The 24,394-nt window shown below is 36.9% G+C and overlaps 3 protein-coding genes across 3 annotated transcripts in view; 2 read left to right on the top strand and 1 right to left on the bottom strand.

Moving 5' to 3' along the window:
- Window positions 1–24,394, top strand: part of LOC105347132 (ubiquitin-like FUBI-ribosomal protein eS30 fusion protein) — a 169,605-nt gene that overhangs the window by 54,800 nt on the left and 90,411 nt on the right. The window lies entirely within an intron of this gene.
- LOC105325831 (2-oxo-4-hydroxy-4-carboxy-5-ureidoimidazoline decarboxylase) lies at window positions 1,146–3,985 on the top strand. Its single transcript, XM_011425548.4, has 3 exons — window positions 1,146–1,196; window positions 2,048–2,238; window positions 2,692–3,985. The coding sequence occupies exons 2-3, from the start codon at window positions 2,049–2,051 to the stop codon at window positions 3,045–3,047; spliced, it is 546 nt and encodes a 181-aa protein (XP_011423850.3). The 5' UTR covers window positions 1,146–1,196; window position 2,048; the 3' UTR covers window positions 3,048–3,985.
- Window positions 3,651–17,500, bottom strand: LOC105325830 (A disintegrin and metalloproteinase with thrombospondin motifs 6). The gene is made up of 25 exons (XM_020066162.3): window positions 17,188–17,500; window positions 15,513–15,880; window positions 12,724–12,886; window positions 12,050–12,252; window positions 11,747–11,830; window positions 11,531–11,655; window positions 11,018–11,167; window positions 10,779–10,928; window positions 10,457–10,607; window positions 10,216–10,311; window positions 9,866–10,011; window positions 9,552–9,615; window positions 8,932–9,037; window positions 7,807–7,934; window positions 7,464–7,584; window positions 7,065–7,306; window positions 6,821–6,956; window positions 6,608–6,734; window positions 6,281–6,500; window positions 6,045–6,191; window positions 5,214–5,960; window positions 4,952–5,122; window positions 4,688–4,834; window positions 4,429–4,579; window positions 3,651–4,336 (listed from the first exon to the last, which is right to left on the bottom strand). Exons 1-25 carry the CDS (start codon window positions 17,291–17,293, stop codon window positions 4,170–4,172), a joined length of 4,416 nt encoding a protein of 1,471 aa, XP_019921721.3. The 5' UTR covers window positions 17,294–17,500; the 3' UTR covers window positions 3,651–4,169.

A 24,394-nucleotide genomic window follows, 5' to 3' on the forward strand; every position in this document is an offset into this window, starting at 1 on the left:
AATATGCAAATTTTTCTCATCTCAGATTTAGGAACCTGAAAAAACAAGTGCCTTCCAGTATTGTTCTGCATTTAAACCGCAGCTGGGTTGAATGTATTGTTTTGAAATGTAGGTTAGCACCCTTGTACAAAAATACCCAAGGAACGGTCTCTAAAATATGATATTGCCTAATTACAAATTTAATTAAGTACCTATTACCTATTGTAAATTCTTAGCTAAACTATCCACCCACCCCACCCCCAAAAAATCTTTTTCCTGTGTTTCATCATGCAGTGCATTAACAATGAATCAAGAAGAATATAGATATTTTGTTGTGTTTCAGGTTTAATAAGTAATGACTATCAGCAATTTTTTTCATTCGATAAAATTTAAAAAAAAAATATACTTTTATTCTCATTGATAAGAAACTGATTCGATGGATAATTATGGATGAAGGGGAAAATTACAGTCATATGGGGTACTCCGAATCTCTTTTTACGACTTAGATGCAAAACATATTAAATGAATGTTTACAATTGGTTGTTTGGTATTAACAGAAAGGAGATTATGTAAGAAAACAGATCTTTGTCACGAAATATTTCAATATTTGAATTACCGACTTTGACAGTAGTTCTTATGACATCACCGCATTAGTATAGTGCGGGTCACTCTCTGGTCTTTCAATTCAGTAGCTAAACTAGTTTCTCAGTAGTCCCTGGGGATCAGGGTTGAGGGTTATTTTAAATAATACACGTAAAAACTATCTTGAAAGTTAACAAATATCAGAAAATTGTTTCTTATCAGTCTTGCACCTTTTCAATATTTGGACATGCACTGTATTATCTTAAAAGTTTCCACCAAGATTATAGGTTTTATATTCCCTATTGCAAGATTTAAGGTAGGGAGGGTTGGTTATAAGTATATGCACATACTATATGAGAATCTTCAACAGGTCTGTGTACGGGTTATGGTACTCAGGTGACAGTTAAGGCTTGTTGGCCTCCTGTTTTTCTTTTCTACCAATTTCTTGATTTTTTTTCGTCACATAAAACATCATTTAGCATGGCTAAACATTTATATTTGCTCATAGTCTGATCGTCATCTTTATCGGAAATATATTTTCCTTTTAAATATTTTAAATTTAGTACTCGTTTCTCTTTTCCAGTACCATTTGACATCCGTGCACATTATAATTATTGAAGAACTTTCAATTGCAGGTCAGTAAAAGTTTTAAATGTATACTGGTACACTTCAAAATTCATATTTCAATAGATTCATAGTGTATGTTTTATGTGCAAAATATGTCATGTCAGATTTACGAAGTAACGTTAGTTGTCCAACTAATATTAAGAAAGACAACTCACTTTAAAACAATGTTCAAGTACATGTATTTCAAGCTCTGTATTCATTAATTAAAATAAGTTTTTGTGAGTTGAGTTGAACATTTTCTTTTACTAATTATGCCACAAGGATTGGACACAAAATCTTAGAACTTACACAGTCCTCTCCTTGTTGTAAATAATATAATTAGTAGTATGTAAGTTTCTGACTATTCATTTCTTATCTTATCATCTTTCGAAAATCGCAAGAAAAGTCTTTACGTATATATATATATATATATATATATATATATATATATATATATATATATAAAACACCTGGCAGGTATGCCAGCGCGATAAGAAAAGTCAATATGAATAAGCATGCTCAGCTGTGTTAATAGTGCTTTATTTCTCTTGTGCTATCCGCCCATACTGAGCACATATTGTTGTATATGGTGTGCATGGAATTTAACTCTTTATATGTACTAGTGTAAATGTATAAAGAAGGAGAGAAAAGGAAGTACGAATGTAATATTGCTTATAAAAATTCTTATTTGTTCAACACGGTCCCCGAAATGACAAGCTGTTAGCAAAGAAATCTCTCTCTCTCTCTCTCTCTCTCTCTCTCTCTCTCTCTCTCTCTCTCTCTCTCTCTCTCTCTCTCATCAATCAATGTGCAAATTGAAATTTTGAATTTTAAGACGATGGTAACTAATGAGCATAATTATTTATACACGATTAAGCAGGATGGGCGATAACCCACTTTCAATTCATATCGTCAACAAGATGGGTTATGAAGAATTCATCAAGTGTTTCGGTAACGTCGTAGAGCACTGTAGCCTCTGTGCCGCCGCAGTATGGAGGGAACGCCCATTTCGCGATGCTGAAAACATGGCCAGCTGTTTTGGTGATTTTATTGATCGGTTGCCAATAAGTGGTATGTATTTAATTTTTTAATCACCTATAAAAGGAATTTAACGTATTTAAAAACCTAACTCATTTAGTTAAAATGTTACACTACTGTAGTTGTGTTTTTCACAATTTTATTTTCCTGGAAAAAAATATGTGTTTTTGTGATTCTGCATTTCACTTAAAGCTTAGTAAGATTGATAGAAATCGTCAGATTTTATCATCTAAAGATATTTTTAGTTTATTAAAAAAAATAATAGCATATAAAGTTAGTTTTTTGTGAAGTAAAGTGATTTTGCTTCAACATGATCATCTAGATAACTACATGTAACAATATTACATGTATCTGATGTCTTCAATCCACCTCAAAGTTATGAAACTTAGATACATGTATCATATTTATCGTAACTGAACTAAAATGAATACAGGTCTCAAAATTGTATTGGATTTGAATGTAGAGTTATCTTTCTTTGATTACAAGGCAAGGAGGGAATTCTTCGTCTGCATCCTGACCTCGCGGGAAGACTGGCGCAGGCAGGTCAGCTGACGTCAGAGTCTACCCGAGAGCAGGCCAGCGCGGGGCTCAACACGATGACGGAGGAAGAGCGACAACGGATGGCCAATCTAAACAAGAAATACAAACATAAATTTGGCTTCCCGTTTGTTATATGTGCCAGAGAAAATAAAAAGGATGCCATTCTCAGAGGACTGGAAGAGAGGCTGGAGAACGCGCCTCAGACCGAGGCTATCACAGGGGCCAACGAGGTCAAGAAGATCTGTCGCCTCCGTTTACTGGACTTGGTGAGACCAGACAGTCAGCTGAACAGTCCGCTGTAGATTCCAAAGGGAGGTACATGTATAGAGTAGAGCCAGGGGACATTCTTAATGTGATAATATACGTGATTTATGACGTGATTGTGATACCCCGACCAAAGAACTTATTTTCCTATGTCATTTATATCTAGCTAGCCTAAGTATACAGTATGAATGAATAGACTCTAGAATATGAATGTATGGTTTTTAGGAATGTTTTAAGACATCTATACGAACCGCTATTGTACGACTGCATGTAGCTATTTACAACTACTATACCGGTATAGTATTTTGTGTACAAATCTCACTTAATATAAGCGACTGTGTACCGTTTCAATCGCATATCGTTTGGTGCTTTTATTTGGTATGAAACAAATAGTTTGTATATTGAGACGTATTCATGTACATGTACGTGCATGTAAACTATATCTTAAACCCAAGTCTGTTATTGTTGTCTAATAATTTTTCATGATGAACCTAGATTTCACCTTTTTTAACCCTTCAAGATAGTTCCATAAATTATTTGATTGCAGGCTTTTGATATTGTTTGCCGCTTTAAAACACGTTTAGAAATCTAGTGCGTTTTGAAATGGGATAGGTAATTTTTATTACATTAAACAGGAATAATGAAACTGTTTTATGTATTTATTGAGTATCATTTAAAATTGTATAACGTCAAGAATTAATACACAAAACATTAATTGTATAATATAAATAAACATCGTAAAATAATTGTCAGTTTTGTATACATATGTACAAATATAGGTTACTGAGTATAAGGGATGGTAGTATGTATATAAAGAGTATATATTTAGACTCTTTACCAGTCGAATCTACAAGCTACATCTACAGATCATACACACGCGCACACATAATCAGCTACAAGCACTTCATTAATAATTCTATAAATTAAATAATAATTCAAACATGAAACAATCAACTTCCAGTAAAATATGGAATTATGGGAATGATTCTGACGTAACAAAACAAAGAGTATGGATTTCAGAAGACTTCAATACTGGCTCGGTTGATTTGTCCATCACGGTGCGTGAACACATTGCTAGGCTTCAGAACCGCATATTTGGGAGGTTCTCTGCTGATTTAGCAGTCACAGTTTAGAGGAGGTCGTCTCAGGTCGCCCGCTCTTTACTCCTGTCGCCGCCTTGGTCGCCGCCATCTTCTATATTTACTTAATTCACATGTCCTACAACAATTGACTCTAACGTACACACGTGTGCACTGATTTCTCTGGCGCAACTTACGGCAAACTCTGTTATTCAGTCTGTTTCTTTTACAAGTGGATGTTTTTAATTCTGAAAAAAAATGATTAATTTTATTATAAAAATATTCAACTCATTAAAATGATAAAATGGTGAAATATTTGAACTGCAATTTAGGTACGAACCTGAGTGACCACTGTGGCAGGGGTCGGGGTTACAGGTTTGAATCTCCGTGGGTTTGGCCGACAGGTCACAGTCAGAGGCTAGGGTCTCCGATGTAATGTTTATACACTGTACTGCCCTGATCTGTTGCCCCTTACCACAGGTTTTAGAACACTGTAAAACATAAACATTACATCAAGTCCGCGAAATAAACCATACTTGCCAAGCTATATTGTACATGTACTAGTATATCTCTCGGACAAAGGCGGATAAAATCGATACCGTATTCCATGGGCCGTGTTTCCACGCCAAACATTTCGGGAGGAGGCAAGGCTGTAGGGTGGGGGGTTTCTGGTCCGGGTCACAGTCCGAGTTCTCGGAACAGACCACCTCACGAACCTGAACGGCTTCCCCACAGGTAGCGGAACACTGGAAAGTTTAAATCAGACGCACGTATAAGATATTTATCAGATTAGAACAATTTGTAAGATGTATGACACGTTGAGGGTTTGAATAGAGGTGCAAGTACCGGTATATGCAACTCACCTGACTCCACATGGAGGTTTGCCACGTCGCGCACTGCTGGGTGTTGCAAGGGCGGATTGTGTCCATTTTTGTCAGAATGTTACATTTATGCTCCTCAGTTTCTATTCCTGATTTAGAGTCCACACAGCCCACAGCTCGAGTCTGAATGCCACCATCACATTTTCTGGAACACTACAAAGGAGGGATTACATTTAGATAAAAGTTAGTTAAAAAATTTAGACCACATGATTAAAGGAAAATGAATTATCGCACTTGAACCTACCGGATTCCATGACTTCGGAACCCATTCGTACACAGAAGGGACGATCATACTGGGAGGCCCCATGCGCCTGCGTGGGCCGGACATGATGTCTGGCAATGAGGAAAATTTCGGTAATGGGTGGAGGTTTTTAATGTCCGGTAAAGCAGGCATATTGTGAAGTTTATCAGGGTGGACATGAACTGATGATTGGATATTTTGATGCTCGCTGTTCATTGAGTGACCGTGCCTGTGTTTGTGCTGGGTAGGCCTGGGTGTGTCTCCAGGGGAGTGGATAGGTTTATCTGGCAAGTCCTTATTATGCAATATCTCATCAACTTTCGATTCATGGAATGATGAAGGTAAATCAACCAAGACATCGGATCCACCCTCCTTGATATCAAAGAGAGGCAAACGACCGTGTTTTGTTGCTTCTGTTGTTACTAAGGGACTGACGATCCCACTGCTTTGCCCCTCGATGCCGGTGGGTGTTAATTTAGCTGTTTGTGTTGATGCTGTAGTCACTGGGGTGGTTGACAAACCGTTTATCACTCGAACATTTTCAACGAACTCTTTTCTTTCGTATATAGTATCCGCTGTTTCTTCCGGTATGTCAATCAAGTCTATGACGGGTTCTGGGGGAGGGGTGGACGGGCAAACTTGGGGACTACAGAGTTCTTTGTCCACGGGTCTCTTGGTCTCGTCACATGTACTTGATTTCGGACAGGTAACGTTCCTCAAACGGATTCCGAATCCACAACTTTTTGAACACTGAAATTGAATATTCATGTTTACATTGCACCCACTATAGAAAGAAAATATTTGTCATTCAAAATGTAATGCTGAGATACCGACCTCTGTCCAGTTTCCAGTTTGCCACGTTTCGCACGTGATATTGGAGCACTGACGTCTGCTAGCGGGGACTGGCGTTTTGTCACAACCAACAACTGGCTGTGCACATTGGATTTCACGAGTCTGCATCGAGCACGGATTTGCGTCACACTGAAATCAGCACAAATTTTAATTGGTCAATGCATCGTACAAACAATGTATAACTAGACATAACGACAATAAGAGTTAATTTTGTCTACCGTTGTCCAGTCTCCCACTGTCCACTCTGCTGTACCGTGGCATGGATCTTTGTGATGACACGGTTCCACTTCGATGGGTTTCTCCTCTCCTTGGCACGACTTATCTTCAAGAGCGATCTGTTCATCACTTCCGAGGCTGCGCACGCATATAACTGTTCTTTTATGGAGACCATTTGTACCACACGTGACGGAACAATGTTGCCAGGGTCCTGTCCACCATCTATACATACAGGACAGAGTAATATTTAAAGATGACCAATATACAATAAACTCATATACATGTACATATTGAATGAATATATGTAAAACCAGGGCTTTGAATTTTACCTGGCAGGACAAAGATGCGCGTTGCAGGTCCTTTGTAAGTCATCTGGTTTGTGTGTTTTATTACAGTAAACATCATCGACAGTCCCATCCTCCTTTTCAGAACAAACGACGATTGCTCTCTGGGTACCTTTTTAATCAAAAATAAATTCAGTGGTAATTATGAAAACTTGAATAAATATATACTACTCGACAATATTTAGCAAAGAATATTACCTGAACCACAAGATGACGTGCAATGAGTCCAATCCATATACGTCCATGTGAACTCGCGGGGTCTTGTGTCTGTTGCATTTTCTTTTGGCACCGTGTACTCAAAGACAACGCCAGGATTCCGGGTTTGCATCAGAAGCTAATAAATCAAATACCAAGGTCAGGAAATATATTCAAGTCAGTAAAAATAACATGTATTCAGAGATTCACGAAAGTGTGTAAATTTCAAAAGAGGCTACTGCACTACCATGATGTGTAGTGGTTCTGTGATGGGGCCGGCAGCATCGAACGAGTCCCTGTTGCCAAGCCGGTTGTACCTCACGACCGTTCCTGCGATGTTATAGTCCCCAGACCACTGAATAAACCAGTGTCCATTCAAGTAGTACTCGCCATTATCATTCTGCAGCGCCAGGTAGTTATCCACCCCTGTCACCTCCTCTACCCGGATGTTCCGTGCATTTCTTGGTATCACGGTTGCTTCTACGTAACCTTAAAAAAAACCCTTGGATTCTTTATAACAAAAAACTAGCGTAACAATTTACTGACATTTGTAGACATGCAGATACACATGATGTCTGATATTTGTTTAAGTTCATTTTTTTTAAATTCATCTTTGTTTAAGAAATGACAGACAAACGTAACACACCCGATCCCTGAGTTTCGTTGTATTGGTCTTTTATTGTTTCACAGGTCGATCCGTCGCCATGACACACGCCACATCTATCTTCTTTCGCTGAAGAGTCTATTCCCCAGTCGCATCCAATGTGCTAAGATAAGATATAAATAAGATATAAAGTAACAATATACAAAGAGTATCCGAAAGATAAGAAGCGATGCTTTAATATCATGCAAGAGATGTGCAAAAAGTTGCAATGCATAAAATGTAACTGATGCTCAGACGCTACAGTTTTTATGAGCACGTCTTTGGGCGTGCAATGAACATTAAAATTGTTGGTGGCGGATTCATATCACCGAGGGCTGAATCATACCCGGCATCTGCCGCTGATGCACATATTCCTGGTGCCAGCCTTACAAGGAGTCCCATCAATTACAATGTCCCTCATCATCACGGAGAAAAACTTGTTTTCCGGTTTGCAATGCAATTGACAAGGAGTATCTGCAGCGAAAAAAAACCATGATGTTGTTACTAAACCGAAGGTAAAATGTTCACGGCGAACAATAATATGTCTAGAGTTGTATAAAAAATTATCTGGCAAGATTTAAGCCAATATTCCTTGAGTCTGCAAAACAAAATTGTAACTTTTGTAAAGGATATCATTTGTCTTGCAAAACCTTGTCTTGACACGTAATACAATAGACTTAATTGTTCAAGTACACTCACGGGGGACAGAATTGGTGGTTGGTGGGAGAGGCACCCCAATGAGTTTTGACATTTATGATATAATTTAAGGGATCAATTTTAGGTGTAAGAATTCAACAAAAAATCAAGGTGACACGAGGTTAATCCATGACTAAGAAAAGTCTCATAATTGACTATTGATATAAGTGGCTCAGTTTTCAGCCAGATAAACTCAAGTTGTTTACTTGACTACCCTTTGCATAATTAACTCTTAAATGTCATCTGAAACATTTAAAGAAAATAGATTTAATGTCAGTTATGTACTGAAAACAGCAATTGCTTATTGCACTCAGTTTAATTCTTGATCACGTTATAAAAAAAAAATGTTGTTCATTTGGTCACTACTAAGGAAAAGCTCTTTATTCAACAAACTTTTAGATGGACCAGTGCAGAGGTCTTTTTTAGCATATCTATATCTTAATATCTCCAACACATTTTCAAGTAATTCAGAGACTTTTAACGTTAAAGTACATTCCCCTTGGGGAGACGACATTCCATATAAAGGTCCACTCTATATAGTTGATTTAACCTCGGTCATATTGATAAATCTGCAAAAAATGCGATATATATTGGAAAATATACTTTTCTTTTCTTTTGAAAATTTAAAAGGAAGGCACAACTTGGTACAAGAAATGCATTTGATAACTTTTTTTATCACGTTTAAATTGACCCCATCTATTAAAAGCCTTAGAAATAATATTAGTAAAATCAAACACCGACAGTCGCGGTGTTTAACGTGTGATGTGTGACCTACGTGGGGTAGGGACGTGCTGCCACTCATACAGGCCGTTCTGGTATGGAATGTAGTTGAACTCTTGACACTGCAGCTCATGAAAGCTCAGGGTATCCTTCGGACATTCCTAAAAACCACCAAATAGATTGCATTAAAAAAATTTTATTAAAAAAAAATGAAAATCTCATCATGTCAGAATTTTTTGGAACATAAATGCAGATTATTCTGTATCCCTTTTTTATTTAATGTTCGTTTTCCGATTATTTTAGCTTTATACCTATGTAATAAATGAACACAGAACGAGATTGCAACAAAAGTCGGATTTGCCTACATTATGTACCTTAATCATATCAAACCGCCCGGGATATTGGCAGAATCACGAAAACGATAATGAACGTTACTAAATATACCCGGCAGTAAAAAGATGTCTTTCTAGCGACCCTTGTTTATCAGAGTCATTTTAAGATTGTGTTAATTAACTCTTGATTGGTCATGAGACAACAGACTAGAGGGGGGAACTACAAAAAAAAACTGCCAAGAAAACAAACTGATAAAAGTTTATGGTTCGCGGGCTGCAGGGATAGACAGAGCAGTCTGCCAGATGAAGCAGGCAAAAAGCATTAAGATGTCTTTTGTGATACCTCTGTGTTGCATATTCTGTATCTTTTTCTTTCCCCAATGCAATATTTCCCTCCATTAGCGGGTCTGTAGATATAAAAAAAGATATATAGGCAACCTCGTTCCTCGTGTGTGATACAGTTACATTTTTTCTATTTTCAAAAGTGTTTGACTCTTAAATTTCTCACCAAAGAAACTCAAGAACAACAGGTGGCTGACTGAAGCACATCTATTTTTAGTCTAAACAAAGCTGTTGATGTAATATGTTTACATTTATAAGCGATAAACATAGAGCTTACTTAATCCCGCCACTGTGTGGTGTCTATGCTATACTTGCCTCGGGTTCTCGCAGTGACGTTCGCGAGAGGAGACCCCGGCGCCACAAGTTCTAGAACAAGTGGACCAACTGTTCCATTCTCCCCAGTTCCCATTTATGGATTCCGGCCGCTCGCCAATCTCCACGCATTGCTCATTGAAGCACCACTAAAAATGAATATTTGACAACGGTTTAAAGGATTAAGCAGTATAATTCTTTGTTGGGCCATGATTCAAGTGTTATTGGTTAAGAAAGTGCATAATTGCAAAATTTTCAGAACCCCCCCCCCCCCAAAACCCCCACCACATATAATGGTAGCTACTTGTTGGGGGGAGTGGGGCTAATTGGTTGCAGGTGGCAAACGTTCTTACCTTATGGGCACCACATATTGTTCCTTCAGCAGCCGCCTCCAACCGGGTCGTGCACTTGTTCTCCAACCGACACCACAGTGTGGTGCAGATGTCCTCCTTTTGAAAGAAATAGTTGCATCAGTAATGACCTTAAAAATAATCCTAGAGTATCATAAATATTTTTATCGATTATTTTCTCTACCGGTAAATGTATAGTTGGAACTATTTTCATGTTTCTGACACAAGGTAAGACCGTGTGTACCTGTTCCCCACAGAAGGAGGAGTTGGGTCCGTACGTCAGTCTGCACTGGTGGTCTACGTCATACATGATACCAGGTGGCAGCACCGGGTAGTCGTAATCCGTGTCTCGGTACTTGGCGGGCTCGTCCTCCAGACAGTACCCCCAGCCTCGACTGTGTGTGCAAAACATAAACAGTGTGACCCCCGTCAAATATAGAGTAAGTATATAAATGCGTTCTAGATATAATTTGTTTCAAAGTAATCAATCTACGCGTTTTGACATTAATATCATGTCAAGCAGAATATACACGTTAACATCGCAGGTGTTGTACTTTTTTACGTACTCGATGAACTCTGTTATGGCGCGCTTGCTACAGTTGGACCACTTCATCAGGGGACTAACCGCCATCAGCTGACTCTGCATCAGGTACAGGAAGTGGTCAGTTTTCGATGTGTGGCAGCCACTTCTCCGACTATCGTGGGTCATTCCAAAACTATCAGAATATTAATAGCAAAATATTTACACCTTGTTTAAGAATGACTTATTTATTGTACAGTTAAAATGACAACCTTTTTAACGTACTTGTGGCCAAGTTCGTGAGTGATGGTGTATGCCAGGGAGAGGCCAGAGTCCTCGTTGATGCTGCAGGTCCTGTGAGGCTGGCACAGCCCCGAGGTGTAGGCCAGCCCGAGGGTGTTACACGGCCTGTTCATCCGGGCACATATATCCTTCCTACAACAACGAAACTAACCAATCACAGCCGCGCTCTTGCAGAAACATCAAATAGAACCATTTTAACAGGAGCTTGGACTTTGGGTAGTTGTGTCAAACAGCATTGTGACGTAGGCCTGTCTATTTCATTGTAGGCCACTCAGTCATGGCTCTTTGAAATCAACAAGATTTGTCAGGCTTTTGAGGTAAGGCTACGCAATCGGTGTATATTTCGCTTGAAACCAGCGTCATTTTAACTTGTTTTGACGCAAGAAATAGATAGTTACATCAAACTGAAAGTCCAAGGACTTGTTAAAATGGTTCTAAATGGATAAGCATTAAATGATTGACTGAGATGTTGAACTACGGTGAGTCTGAGCCTACCTTGTGAGAAGCACGGCCACATCGTGGTGGTTGGGGTGGTCCTCGTCCTTCATGTTGATTCTCGTCTGCCATTTGCAAAAACTGTGCAGTGATTTGTCAGCATGGTGGGTTATAGTCAGATCTTTCTGAATTCAAATAAAAGATCGCATGTTTAATCGTTGTATGGAGGTAAGTTTTGCATTTGATGCTTATTGGTCTGTTGGATGGTATATTTACCTGGTCATCTTCCAGTAGAATTATTCGAACAACTACGATGTTAACTGCATTTCCCAACGAAGCATCGTGAAATAAATTTGAAACCTGGAAGATTTAATGAAGGTTATATGACAAATACTGGTACAGTATATAGCCATACATGTATAACTTATCATGATCAGTCGCGTGTCATAAGTTTGTCGATCTTACACTTACATGTAGAAAATGTTAAAACACAATTAAATATGGTAAAGACTTTATGTTTATCTTTAATAAAAAGTAAATGAAAACAAATTGCGATTTTTATGTTATTATCATGTATACCATGTTCATTATGGTGAGAACGTAGGTAGTGACGTCTTCATTTTTGTAATACTCCGTCATTTCCGGGTCGACCACTACTAGCGTCTCCACGTGATGTTCCACAGATATAGAACGTTTCTGTCGTCTGCTTTGACGCCCGCTTCGCCGCCGGTGTTCGACCTCCCACCGCTCGCGTTTGCTGGTGGATTTTTGAGTTTTTATTTCTGAAAGATATTAATTTTGTATATAGTACAAATCCGGAGTCATTGTAGTGTAATTTGCTAATGGAACCCATTAATCAGCAATTCTATCACATGAGAAATCTGAGAACTATAATGGGGAACCGTCGGATAAGACACAAACGTGTGACTAGAGTTTCCATTGTTTGAAATCATTTCTTTTTAGTCTATGAACTGTTCACACTAAGTCGATTTGTTGATAAAATTAATTGCTCAGAAAAAACCGGGTCACTCATTTTGTTAGGTGTAAATTTCATTGCGACTGATACACCATATAACTAACTTGTTCATTTTTTATTCATGACAAAGAAGTTAATAACTTTGATAAATTATGGTATTATATGCGTCATATGATGCCTGCGAGTACATTTTTTGATTAAGAAATTGTGTGTTTGTGCCTGAGAGAGAGAGAGAGAGAGAGAGAGAGAGAGAGAGAGAGAGAGAGAGAGAGAGTACCGTTGTTTCCACACTCGTCCTTTGATTTTGGATGGCCATGACCTTGGTCGGGTTCTGTGGGGGTGTGTTGATAAATGATGTGAGGGTGGCCGTCAGTAACATTTTGAGGGCGCTTTACTGGTTCAATAAAGTACGTGGTATCACCAGTGTGAATCAAACCATGCTGAAATTTCAAACACACATTTTTACATTAAACTCAGTAATAAAAAGAAAGTTTGTAAAATTTTCTCTTAAAAACACCTTTTCTTTTTGCTTCTTAACTTTATAATAAAAATTGGTCGAACTGACTCTTACCCTAAATCAACATCGAATACTTTTGAACAGTACGTACTATTGCGTAGGTAGATTTTATAATTTGTAATACTTTAGGTCAATGACACATACAAGCAGCAAATACATGTAATTGTAGTGAAGGAGGGGGGGGGGGTTGGTTAAAGATGAATTATCATCTGTAATATCAGGAATGACGGTAAACTATGACTTCACATGTTTTCTCTTAAAACAATGATTTCTGTTATTTCTAAGCCCTGTGTGCTGTAGTTTGGACGGATACCGATGTATCAGCACACAGCATGTATTCGCACAACAATAAAGAACGATCAATATTTCTCTATTTCTCGTGCTCGTTGCGTTTCTTAAATTTTGTTTAATTTCTTGTTTTACAAGATGCGGAAGGTTGTGTTTGTGGTTTTGTTATCGAATCCTTTAACCAAGTTTCAGAAAAAAAAATTCACAAAATATGAAAAAGCAAGAGTAAATGATTTGTTTTCCAGAAACGGTTGTCCGAATTGTTTAAAGTACGCAAGTAACACGAAACTGTGTCAAGTATTTGAAATTTCTTTATAGTTCAAATCCCAAATTTCACGATTGTAAATAAATTTGTTTGCCGAAGTCAATCACCAGGCACTTCACAGAAGGAAATCATTAACAACCATATATATATTTTATGTGGAGAATGCCCCTGCTTGGAGTTATAACGATTAGGTTCTTCTTACACTTTCAGAATCAAATTGCTGTCGTCTGCAAATACGCTTTATTTTGGCGGACTAAAAAGCGCTACATCAAAGAGTAGTTGGTAAAAATGAGTTTTTAGTTTGCATTGAAATTGGCAAAACTTGTCCGGGGTCAACATCTGACAATGTGTCACCTGTTCCGTGGGTTCCTACGTCTTTTGGTTAATAAATTCGACTTTTTTTTCATGAAGGAATAGAAAAGCGGCACGTTATAATGGACACCGTCTTTTGTTCGGGTAGAGACATGACCACGCCATTATCAAACTGATATGACAGCTTTCATCCCGTATCAAGTGCACAGTGCTGAAATATTACAAGCGAGTGCAGGGAAGTACAATGTTGGGGGGTTTTTTTAGGCCAAGAGTATAATAACTGTCATGACTTTAAGTTTAAAAAAGCCTGATATTGACTGCAAAAATCACAAGACAATCGTGTATTTGTTCACACTTGATATCACTTTTCTTTCAAAGTCCAAAGCTTGGTTACATAACATCGCGTTACAAATCGAAAAAAAAATTATGAATCATACTTAATCATGATTATGCAATAAAAAGCGCAATTCATCATTAAAATTTAATATACATAATGCACCTCACGCTAAATCAGAGGTAAGCAGTTTCCATTCATAAATTGTGCCCCTAGCGCGTGACAGTAGTTCGGTCCTCCAGACATTTTTAATGATGGGTCATTCGATCCGTCAGATTATATATATGCTATTGTAAGCAGAGGGTAGCAATTACATGTTCTCAATGGACGCGCTTTATAGAAAAAATGTCTGAGACTGAATGAAGGGGTAACTAATGCTGTACATTCGATCTGGTTGTAGCTCCCTTAGATCTAACATCAGATATTTTTTCGAACATGTTCTCACAGTAGATACCAAAGTATTGGTAAATTATGAATGAAATATACCGGGAGCTTCCATTGCATTTAAATCAGACAAAACATCACGTAATTCAACTCACTGGGTCAAACCGTGACCCAATTCATATTCTGATGAGATTTGACAATCCATATATTGAATTAAAGATTATTAATAATCGTTGATTGCTATGAACATGCATTTCCTTGCGAATCGTACAAGCAGGTGTGCATTTATTTTGACAAAATTCCAAAATCTGCCACCTTAAGGGTATTTTTGTTCCAGTTTGCAGAATGATTTGTTCAAACTCCAAATTAAAGGTGAAAAGGAACCGAAATTGGTCGGTATTATTTATCAACATGGCAGATTTTTCAAGTATCTGCATCATATACATTGTATGATGGTTGTCTCGGATGCCAAAACCGCTTGGTATAGGATCACCTTGTTCTTACACATCTGCTTGTTATTTCTGAGAATGCAAAGGTTCAGTGATTGGAATATTTACTGAAATGATGATAAAGACCAGCAATTACCAGCGTTACCTGCTACATCCTAACGCTAATCACTGACAGTCAAGATCCAGGGAAGCCCTTTGAAGGAGGGCTAATACCTTTGTAACACATGCAATTAACGACGATTTCTCTTCGCTTACTGACGAAATCAATTAAGTACAACTCCAACTAAAATATGGCTCCATAGTAAATCGTTTTCAACTTTTATATCAAACACTTTAAAATATCTTGACGTCATAAACTTCGATAAACATGATATATACATGTAAAGATTTGATTTTTCTCTGTTCCAAATTAACCATTTCTAGACATTTATCGAATTAACTAAAAAATTACATAATGTTGCTGTTAAAACGTTATTAATGTGCATAGGGAATATATATTAATAGCATGAGCACTTACTAAGCCGTCACACAAAGCGAGTGCGACTTTACTGTTGCTTCTGTCTAGGATTTCTCCTGTGTAGTGACAGGGCCGCTCTGTGCTGCCTGAGTATCTCACGAAGACTGAGTCCGAGACATTGTTGAAAGAGTTTCTCCTTGTCTCAACGACTAATGATGGATGGAAGAATTTTGTATTGGGCTTTAATTTGAGTACATAATCACTGTCTTTTACATTTAGTTTGTAATGTATGGCGTCTGAAAATTGGTCACTATTTCTTCGATGACGTAGTGAGTGAGGATGCAAGTCCTTTGAGATGACGTCACCACCTTCTGTGACTCGTAGAGGAATTGTTATTTCATAGTTATCCAAAGTGTTCACAAATTGACCTGCAATAAAAGATAATTCGTTCTGTTATTTTCGTCAGCTATTAACTTGCTTCGAAACAAATCACATGTTTTTGCACGTCGGTGTAGACTTATATCTGTTCTCACAGCACTCTTTGCAAAGTCAAAATATAGCTATCGCTTAAGAAGAGTCTGGGTATTTATCTTATAAAAAACAACCTCAAATCTAGCTGTCAGGTGTGATTATGTAACACTGAAGGTAATGCAGGTTGAAGTCTACAAAGAAAGTTCATTTTAGTCGTACGCCCCAACGACAGAAGTAAAACGAACTGTGATGTTGCGATACAACTTTATGACCCAGAAGACATCTGACAGCTCTGTTGTTCATTAAGGATTGTGTGGTTTTCAGTATCATATGCCGATCTTTTTGTATGAACATTGTGGAAGCTTTTGAAGAATGCGTGTGATCTTTGGAGAGAATGACACAACCCTATGACCAAAGACAAGCTTCAAGACCAAAAGTTTATCATCTATAAAGCGATCAGGTACTTAATGTCAGACATCAGTATGCAATACCATAACAGAGATGAATTCAGTTTACTATGATCAGCATTTCAAACTCTGTACAGACAGGTTTTTTATCTAGCTGTTTCCATCTGCCCAAAAACTGGGTTCAGGCGTAATCTTTGACACAACCCCTCAACGTGTCTGTGGCGGGGCAACAAATTCATCTAACCTTATGAATATGGTTTGTTTCACTTCTTGCAGATTAGCTTTCGATAACCTCATAAATCGGCTGAAATTGCATCCCATGACACTATCAAGGTGCACGACACAGGACGTCTTGTGAACTGGGTCAAAAATTTTCAGAGGTCGATAATTTTTTTCTCTGTTGAATATAATTAAACGATATACAGTATAAGAGGTTTTTTTTTCTTTCATTTGTGTATTTTTCACACATCATTACTTTCACAATTTGTTGTTAAATTCGTGACCCAATGTGGATATATAATGGTGCTTTATACAGAGAGAACAACGCCTGTATAAGTCTTGCAGTGAACTGAGTTTATATAACAAATATTTGTCGAGCCCTGTTTTCTGTAGCTGTTCTTTCGATTATGAATGCCTTTCAACCACATACAATGGGTCTTCAAGGTATTAAATCTTGACTTTCATCCCGATGTGAAAATGACTTCGAATCGAATCGAAGAATGCAAAACCACGCCGGAACATATAAGTATTCATTATCATTTTTTTTTTACCTTTACATGTAAACTAAATACGTGACCCTAAAATTGTATTTTGCAAATTTGCTGTATAAGCTTTAAATGTAATCTTGCAATACTTACCCTGTCGCCGGTCTAGAATTACATAATCCCTGGTCCCGTATACATTATGAGCTAAACATAGGAGACACGTCCACGCCAAATGAAAAAGCACGTTCCTTGATGTCATAATGCTAGATGGATCTGATATGCACGAGTTTAAGAGAGTATAGTATTTGACAACCAAAATTGAACTTCACAATATACGGAACTTCATAACGTCTCTCTGCACCATCACTGCGGCTAACTTCACTTCTCTGCAAATGCAAGAACTCGTACGCTTGGAAATAAATTTGTACACTTATGACGGCATCATCTGATGTTAAATATAGGTAAAAGCGTCTTTAGCTAGGGCAGACTTGAGTAAGTATAGCTTATAGCGAGCGGCCTAGTTCAAAGCGAGTATGTCACAGGCGGTTCAGCCAATGAGGATGCGAGACGGCGAATCAGTTCCTATCAATGGGACAGTTCTTATTTACCTGCTCAGCGTATATTGAGGCGATTAAAAATAGATTACGTTTGTTTAAATGCGATCACATCCAAGAGGAGTAGTTGCGTGGCTTTTGCTCTCCATTTTTCCGTGCAGGTGTCGATTCTGGGCCCTGCACGGTACCTTCTGCTGAAAGTTGCTCGGTGAATGTGTTTTTTAAAAGGTGAAAATTCACAGGTAAAGTTGTATTAAGATATATCATACGGAAATATAAATTTGACATAGGACGTTATGATTCAGGAACACGTAGACAAAAAATTTAGAATAAAACCAACAACCTAGCCTGATCTCAATTACAGGGGGACCCTGACAATGCAGACAGATAATAAATACCATGATATACAATATTTCCAGTGTGAAGTAAATAAGAGAAAGTATATATCACAATCTATGCATTGTCAATGGAATCGTTTGCATGAATGGTGGTTTGAAAACAGGCGATGCATTAAATCTAGTTTTAATAAACCGCAGGATGTACATTGAAATTTACTCAAGCCCGACTTGTGCACAATGTAGGCATTTGTTGCGATTTTATCTTAATTCCCATATACCTTCTCAATGAACAAGTTGGCATGTTTAATTGACGTATATTTGTGTACTCGATGTGTATGTTCCGTGCATACATGTTTGCTGTAATATTCGGTATCTCTTTTTCAACATGCAAATTCATTCTTGTTAGATTCTTCATTTATTTGTGAATCCAGAATTTAAAAAAAAGTAAAACCCTTTTAAAACACATTAAATGTTTTAAGAGTTTCTTCTGTTTGCAGTGCTTGTAAATATTTTCCGGCTATCCTTTCTACAGCCCTGAAATGTTTACATCTCGCCACTTTAAAGAAGCAATGAACAATTCTATCTTATATAACAAGACTTTGACGTGTAGAAAGAAAGACAGTTGAACAGACATCAGGCGTGGAATCAAGGCGATAGTTGTGTATATCTTTTATAGATAGTGATTAACACTATTCTATCTGGTGTTCAATCGGTATCAAGGGATTATCTCAAATACTGGGCTACAGTCAAACTTGTTTACGGTGTGAAATGGCCAACTTTTTCGTCGTTTGATTTAATTTAGGCTTCGGTGCGATTCCGGAGCCGATCTCACATGTTAACACTCAATTAGCAGGTTAATGTATTTATGTATTCTATTCTATCTTAGTGTTACATCGAGACAGTGTCGCAACACGTATTACAAATGTTTACAAATTTAAAGTACATGGGACTATTAACTATGAGTCATTCAGCAAAATTTTGACAGATCATTCATTATTTTTTTCAAAAACGCTGAATTTTTTTCACATATACATACGTAGAATTCAATCATCTTATCTAGGGTTTTTGTTGGAACATTTATAATTTGCAGAGTAATTTGCATATTTTACATGTTAGAACTTTAATGTCTAAAACTTAAAAAAATAATTAGCTCTCGTTTCGGTGGCGTTAGCGCTCTCCGTATGTATTCTCATGAAACTGGGTTAATGCCCTACAATAGGCAGTTCTAGGCAGTTTTTTCCTGAGTGTTTTTCGGTTTGTTTATTTGTTGTTGTTATTGTTGGGGTTTTTTGTTTTGTTTTTGTTTTGTTTTTGTTTTTTGTTGTTTTTTTTTTTTTTTGGGGGGGGGGTCTTTTTTCATTGCTTTATTTATTTTTTTCTTGGTATTTTGGGTGGAAGGGGGGAGGGGAGTTTTTTTCTCTCTTTTTTGTCCAGAGTTTTTTTTTTCCTAAGTGTTTTCATTTCATCTTGCTCAAATTACATCAAAATGTCGTACACCAATTAGCTGAAACATAATGGAGAAGGATGAAAAACAAGATGTACTTGACGCCATTGCAGATAATGAATTTAATATCAGCACTGCTACAATTGAAGCCTTTTAACGCGGGGAAAGGTTGTATTCGTCATTTCGTCTAATACGGTCTTTGGCGGCTTTGAATTCGTCGGTTTAGGTCATCGAAAAATGAAAAGTCTGAGACGCGGTTAGTCACTTCCGCTTGTTGCAATGTCGGCTTCAGGACGGTGACAAATACAGTACGTCCAACATTCTGTTCTACAGCGTACAATGTAATTGATTACATTCAAGTTCATTTAGCTGCAGAATTGTATAAGGTCTAAAGCAGTTATACTTGTTGTTCTCTGACGCATATTGAAACGAATTATCTTAACAGGAAAAACTGTTTCGAGGAATGAAACGATAAAGAATCACGCTAGCAAATCAAAGTTTCATTTATATCACGTATTTTTATATGACCGTGTTCTCACGATCAAAATAACGGAATATATATGGTCTACATTCATTTGACATCCAAAGATATTCAACTCATTATACGACACTGTGCTACTCCCCACAAAACCCACAGAAAGACATGCTTTCTTATTAATTATTTTCGGGAACTCACACTGTTATATTGCTTTTTATTTATGCAATTCATCAAGTGTTGCCATTTCTTCAAACAGAAAAAAGTCTGAAAACAAATTAAATCGGGTTTGGAAAATCTGATTAAAATTTATGGGAGTGTAAGGACACATCTTTCTTTCACGATGTTGATTTTATCGAACGTTTTCTTGCAATATGAATTGACCTATGATGCAAAACTATCACACTCGTGGCATCGTATGTGTACCAATGTTTTAGAGTCTTAACGGCAACGCAATTCCGGTAATTTGTCTTCAGATTTTTTCTCGCTTTTTTTTGCATGGAAACTTTTTTTTTTAAGTCTGTAACAATCTTCAAAATAAAAATATCTACTTCACTCATTTCTGGGAAAATATTTGTAAAAAAATCTATCAGATTTTTATTCATATGGAGAAACATCATAAATTCCATAGTACATGTACATGTTTCAAGATAACTCTGCTTCTGAAACTAAAAAAAAAATTAAAGTTCTACCTGGTTTTGGCAACGCTTCAAACGTGTTGAATTTTATTTCTCAATTTGCTTTATTCAATAAATCTGAATTATTAAACAACAGAGAATTATTTGTTCATGACGTAGATTTACCGGTAATTTGGTTATAATGCGTAATAAATTTTATGTTTTATAATGGAAAGGTTATGTTATGGTTTATTTACATAAATGTTCATTTTTCATATTTTTTTTCATAACAGCTCAATTATGCAAACATGTTATAACATTGTAAGACACTAGTTTTAAATTTCTTTCAATTTTACACCAATGTATATATTTATGATATTAACACTGATATTAACATGATATTAAATTCAGCAGGCAATCGATTTGATCGGGAACGTCCTTGCAATGTCTTTAAATGGCTTCTAGATTAACAAAATAGCAAATTGACCACTGCTCTTTGTCCATCTATTGCTTTTTCAATTTTGTGTATCATTCAATATTTACGGATACATAACTGTACATACATAATGAACATTTGTCCAAAACCATGAGTGCATGCTGCGCATACTGAGTGCATACTTCGCATGGCGTACATTTAAATGTTTCATCAGAGACAGTACCAAAATGTCAGAGCAATTGAAGTAATTTTCTTCATTGCATATGGAATTGCAAAATGCATACACCGTTGGCGGTACCTAACACGTGTATTAGTGACTTTGAGTTGTCATCCGACCTGTGTATTAGACTTCACAATCTTCTTGTCAAGACACAAGCAATCATTTCAGGAAGATAAAATATAACGGATAATTACCCCCGTCAAAATATAAATCATAAATCCATAGTTAAAGGCTTATATTAATCCGCTAAAACGCTTGCTTATGTCAGGTATGAGTCACATTTTATAAAGCGCTCATCTGATAAAATCTAAACAACCACAATATAAAACCCTGAACATCTGGTCGGTTCATTCTGCACGACATTAACCCCTATCCTCCCAGACTACGTCGATCCACGCTATCAGAGTTGGTTCCGATTCATTCATTTGATTTTTGATTAAAAGAGTTCGATGTTACATAACCGTTCATCGTTTTTAAAAAAAAGTAGTATGAAGCTAAGCTGGAATGAGTGCAACAGTATATCAATTTTTTTAGTGCTCTCTCTCTCTCTCTCTCTCTCTCTCTCTCTCTCTCTGCCAATATTCGTAACTTTAACGATGAATTCAAATAAACGCCAATTAATATATAAAAAAAATATGCATTAAGATGTTTTGAAAATCTAATTTAAGAATGTAAATTAAGTTTTTAACATGTTAATTATTTTCTTTGAAAAGTTTTATTTATTTGCATAATGAGGATGAATTACATACAAAGCGTAAAAAAAAAATCAGAGCTAACGTATTTGATGTGTGACAATTGGGTCTGATGTTCACAGGTGACACGTATGCCCTCAATGTAAGAAATTGTTGCTGTTTTTGCCAGAATTTGTGTTAAATTCACACAACATTATAAAGTTACACTATTACCTACATTAAGTCGAATAACAAACAGACCATGCATCTTATCTGATATATTTTGGTCTAAACATCTGAAGAGGAAAGGGCGCTTTGTAAAGACTGTAGCGGCGCCGTCATACGTAATCTGTACCGCCGCTAGGTCATTATAAGCCCGGGCTATGGTCACTAATTATGTCGTCAACAAAATAAACAAGAAGGTAAAATACGTTTCCTTATATAATGGTCTATAGTTGCCCTTGAGCTTTCTCAGTTGAGTTACGTTAGAAAAACGAGATACGAAGCTAGATCCTGAATGGCTTTCATTCAGGAGGGTCGTCTCCGAGGGAATCTGTGATGAATTGATTTCGGTAATTGAATACGTTGATACCGGGTTTAAACTAACATTCGATTCAATATCCTACTTACGAGCTCATTTATCGCCAAAACAGATCATTCATTTCTTGTAAAAGTTGTAAATCCCCTTGATGAGTCAGAGGCTATAATGTGTAACATTTATACATGATTTTATTTACCAAAACGATACACCGCTCTCTCTTCCATGCAGGTGGTCGTCTGTGTAACAATGTATAGGCTGTAGAAGACAGTCAGTGGAAAGATGCTCTACCAACAGAGATATACACAAAGCAACACACTGAACGAACACTGGCGACAGACGATAAGTAGATGACGATTTGTGTATTGTGTTCAGTGAAATAAAACCGCTCATTCATATAGGCACCTGAAATAATTATTGGAGTTGACGTTTTGCACAGATGGAAGGTCAAAGTAAATTCTATCATCAATTACTTGGATTACAATAAAGCAATGAATATATACCTCGTTTAATCACTTTAAACATCCAAAAAGAGTGAATAAAAGGGTGACAGATATATCTATTATGGTATTTAGATTCACCACACAAATTAAGAGAATTTCAAAGGTGTGATATCGATGTAGTCGCTTTTGTCAAAGAATTCAACTCGAGGAACGTTTCACTAAAATAGCAATTAAAAATATAAACTGTTTGTAATAAAAGAGTCAGCAATATGCGCATATAAAAAAATAATTCAAACCGTCTTTTTTTTAAAAGTCGAAATACATGTAGATAAACTACCGATTGAATGGAAAACGTACAATATATTCCGAGCAGTGGCATTATTCTGCCCCTTATAATTTAAAATCTATGATAATCAAAATACAGTCCTGAGTATATGAGTCATGATTTGCATAACAGCCTGAATAAGTTGCATGTCAGCGTGTCAACAGATATACTTTGCATGTTTGGTGCTTTGATCAGTTAGAACTGCGTCTCATAGTGTATTGCATGCTCCCATACTGTGTAGAAATGGATCTCGCACATACATAACATGTAGCAACATTGATGTCAACATAAGTCTCAACTTACAAGATGAAAAAAAAAATGTTGCATTTTTGGTTCAATACATTATTAGTAACGATATCAAATTAATAAATTGTGATTTATTGTTGTATCTTGCATGGCTGATCTAAAAAGACTCCATTTGTATAAAAAGTAAGATCCCGAAATAATTAAGTCAGTGACAGATCCAGGATTTGATTAATGGGGGGGGGGGGGGGGGGGCAAAATGCAGGAGGTCTGTGGACCGCCTTGATTCCTCCAGTGGGTCCAGGACAAAACCCTGGTGGGGACCCAGGGGCAAATCCATCAAAAGCTCACAGGTTTGGGGGTTTCAAAAACACTTCTTGGGTTATTATAGCTGTATATGACATATTATAAGGTCAACGAATAACAATACACATTTACTGCATGATGGTGAGGGAAATATGAAAATTTATTCCCCCCCAAAAAAATCATATTTCCCGAGGGCGTTATATAGAATAATCATATTGAGGTGTAATAATAAAAATTCTTTTTCTGTAGATGTATTCATTTTTTTAAAAAAAATACCCCCCCCCCCCCCTTTCCCGCTCTCAATCCGCCGGTGTATTAGACCGTAGTGTTTGCAGTAAATGCACAATACTGTGGTCTAAATATGAAAGTCAGTTTTCAAAAATGGTGTTTGGTGTGCTATTGCATTGTTTACAATCTTGGACTTGCAAGCTATTTAACACCAGCACAATTATATTCTGTACATCACAATATTTTACACTCTTAGACTTAACACACAATTTTACACTCTGAGACAAGCACAATATTATAGCACACAATTTTACACTGTTACACTAGCACAATATTTTACACTCTTAGGCTGGCACACTATTTTACACTCTATTTGTATACACTCCTAGACTAGCAAACATGCTATTTTACACTCTTAGACAAGCACAATTTTACACTGTTAGACTAGCACAAGATTTTACACTCTTAAACTAGCAAAATATTTGAAACTCTTAGACTAGCATAGTATATAAAGTGCATGTG

The sequence above is a fragment of the Magallana gigas genome, chromosome 6 (assembly GCF_963853765.1).
Source record: "Magallana gigas chromosome 6, xbMagGiga1.1, whole genome shotgun sequence".
Classification (NCBI taxonomy): Eukaryota; Metazoa; Mollusca; class Bivalvia; order Ostreida; family Ostreidae; genus Magallana; species Magallana gigas.

What these genes read in the sequence shown, in the direction of transcription:
- LOC105325830 (XM_020066162.3), bottom strand. Translation starts at nt 17,293, where the DNA reads ATGACATCAAGGAACGTGCTTTTTCATTTGGCGTGGACGTGTCTCCTA. An exon ending in GGACGAGTGTGGAAACAACG is followed by an intron (nt 12,253 to 12,723) that starts GTACTCTCTCTC and finishes AATATCTTTCAG; the next exon opens with AAATAAAAACTCAAAAATCC. An exon ending in CTGCCACAGTGGTCACTCAG is followed by an intron (nt 4,337 to 4,428) that starts GTTCGTACCTAA and finishes ATTTTTTTTCAG; the next exon opens with AATTAAAAACATCCACTTGT.
- LOC105325831 (XM_011425548.4), top strand. Translation starts at nt 2,049, where the DNA reads ATGGGCGATAACCCACTTTCAATTCATATCGTCAACAAGATGGGTTAT. An exon ending in TGATCGGTTGCCAATAAGTG is followed by an intron (nt 2,239 to 2,691) that starts GTATGTATTTAA and finishes TTTGATTACAAG; the next exon opens with GCAAGGAGGGAATTCTTCGT.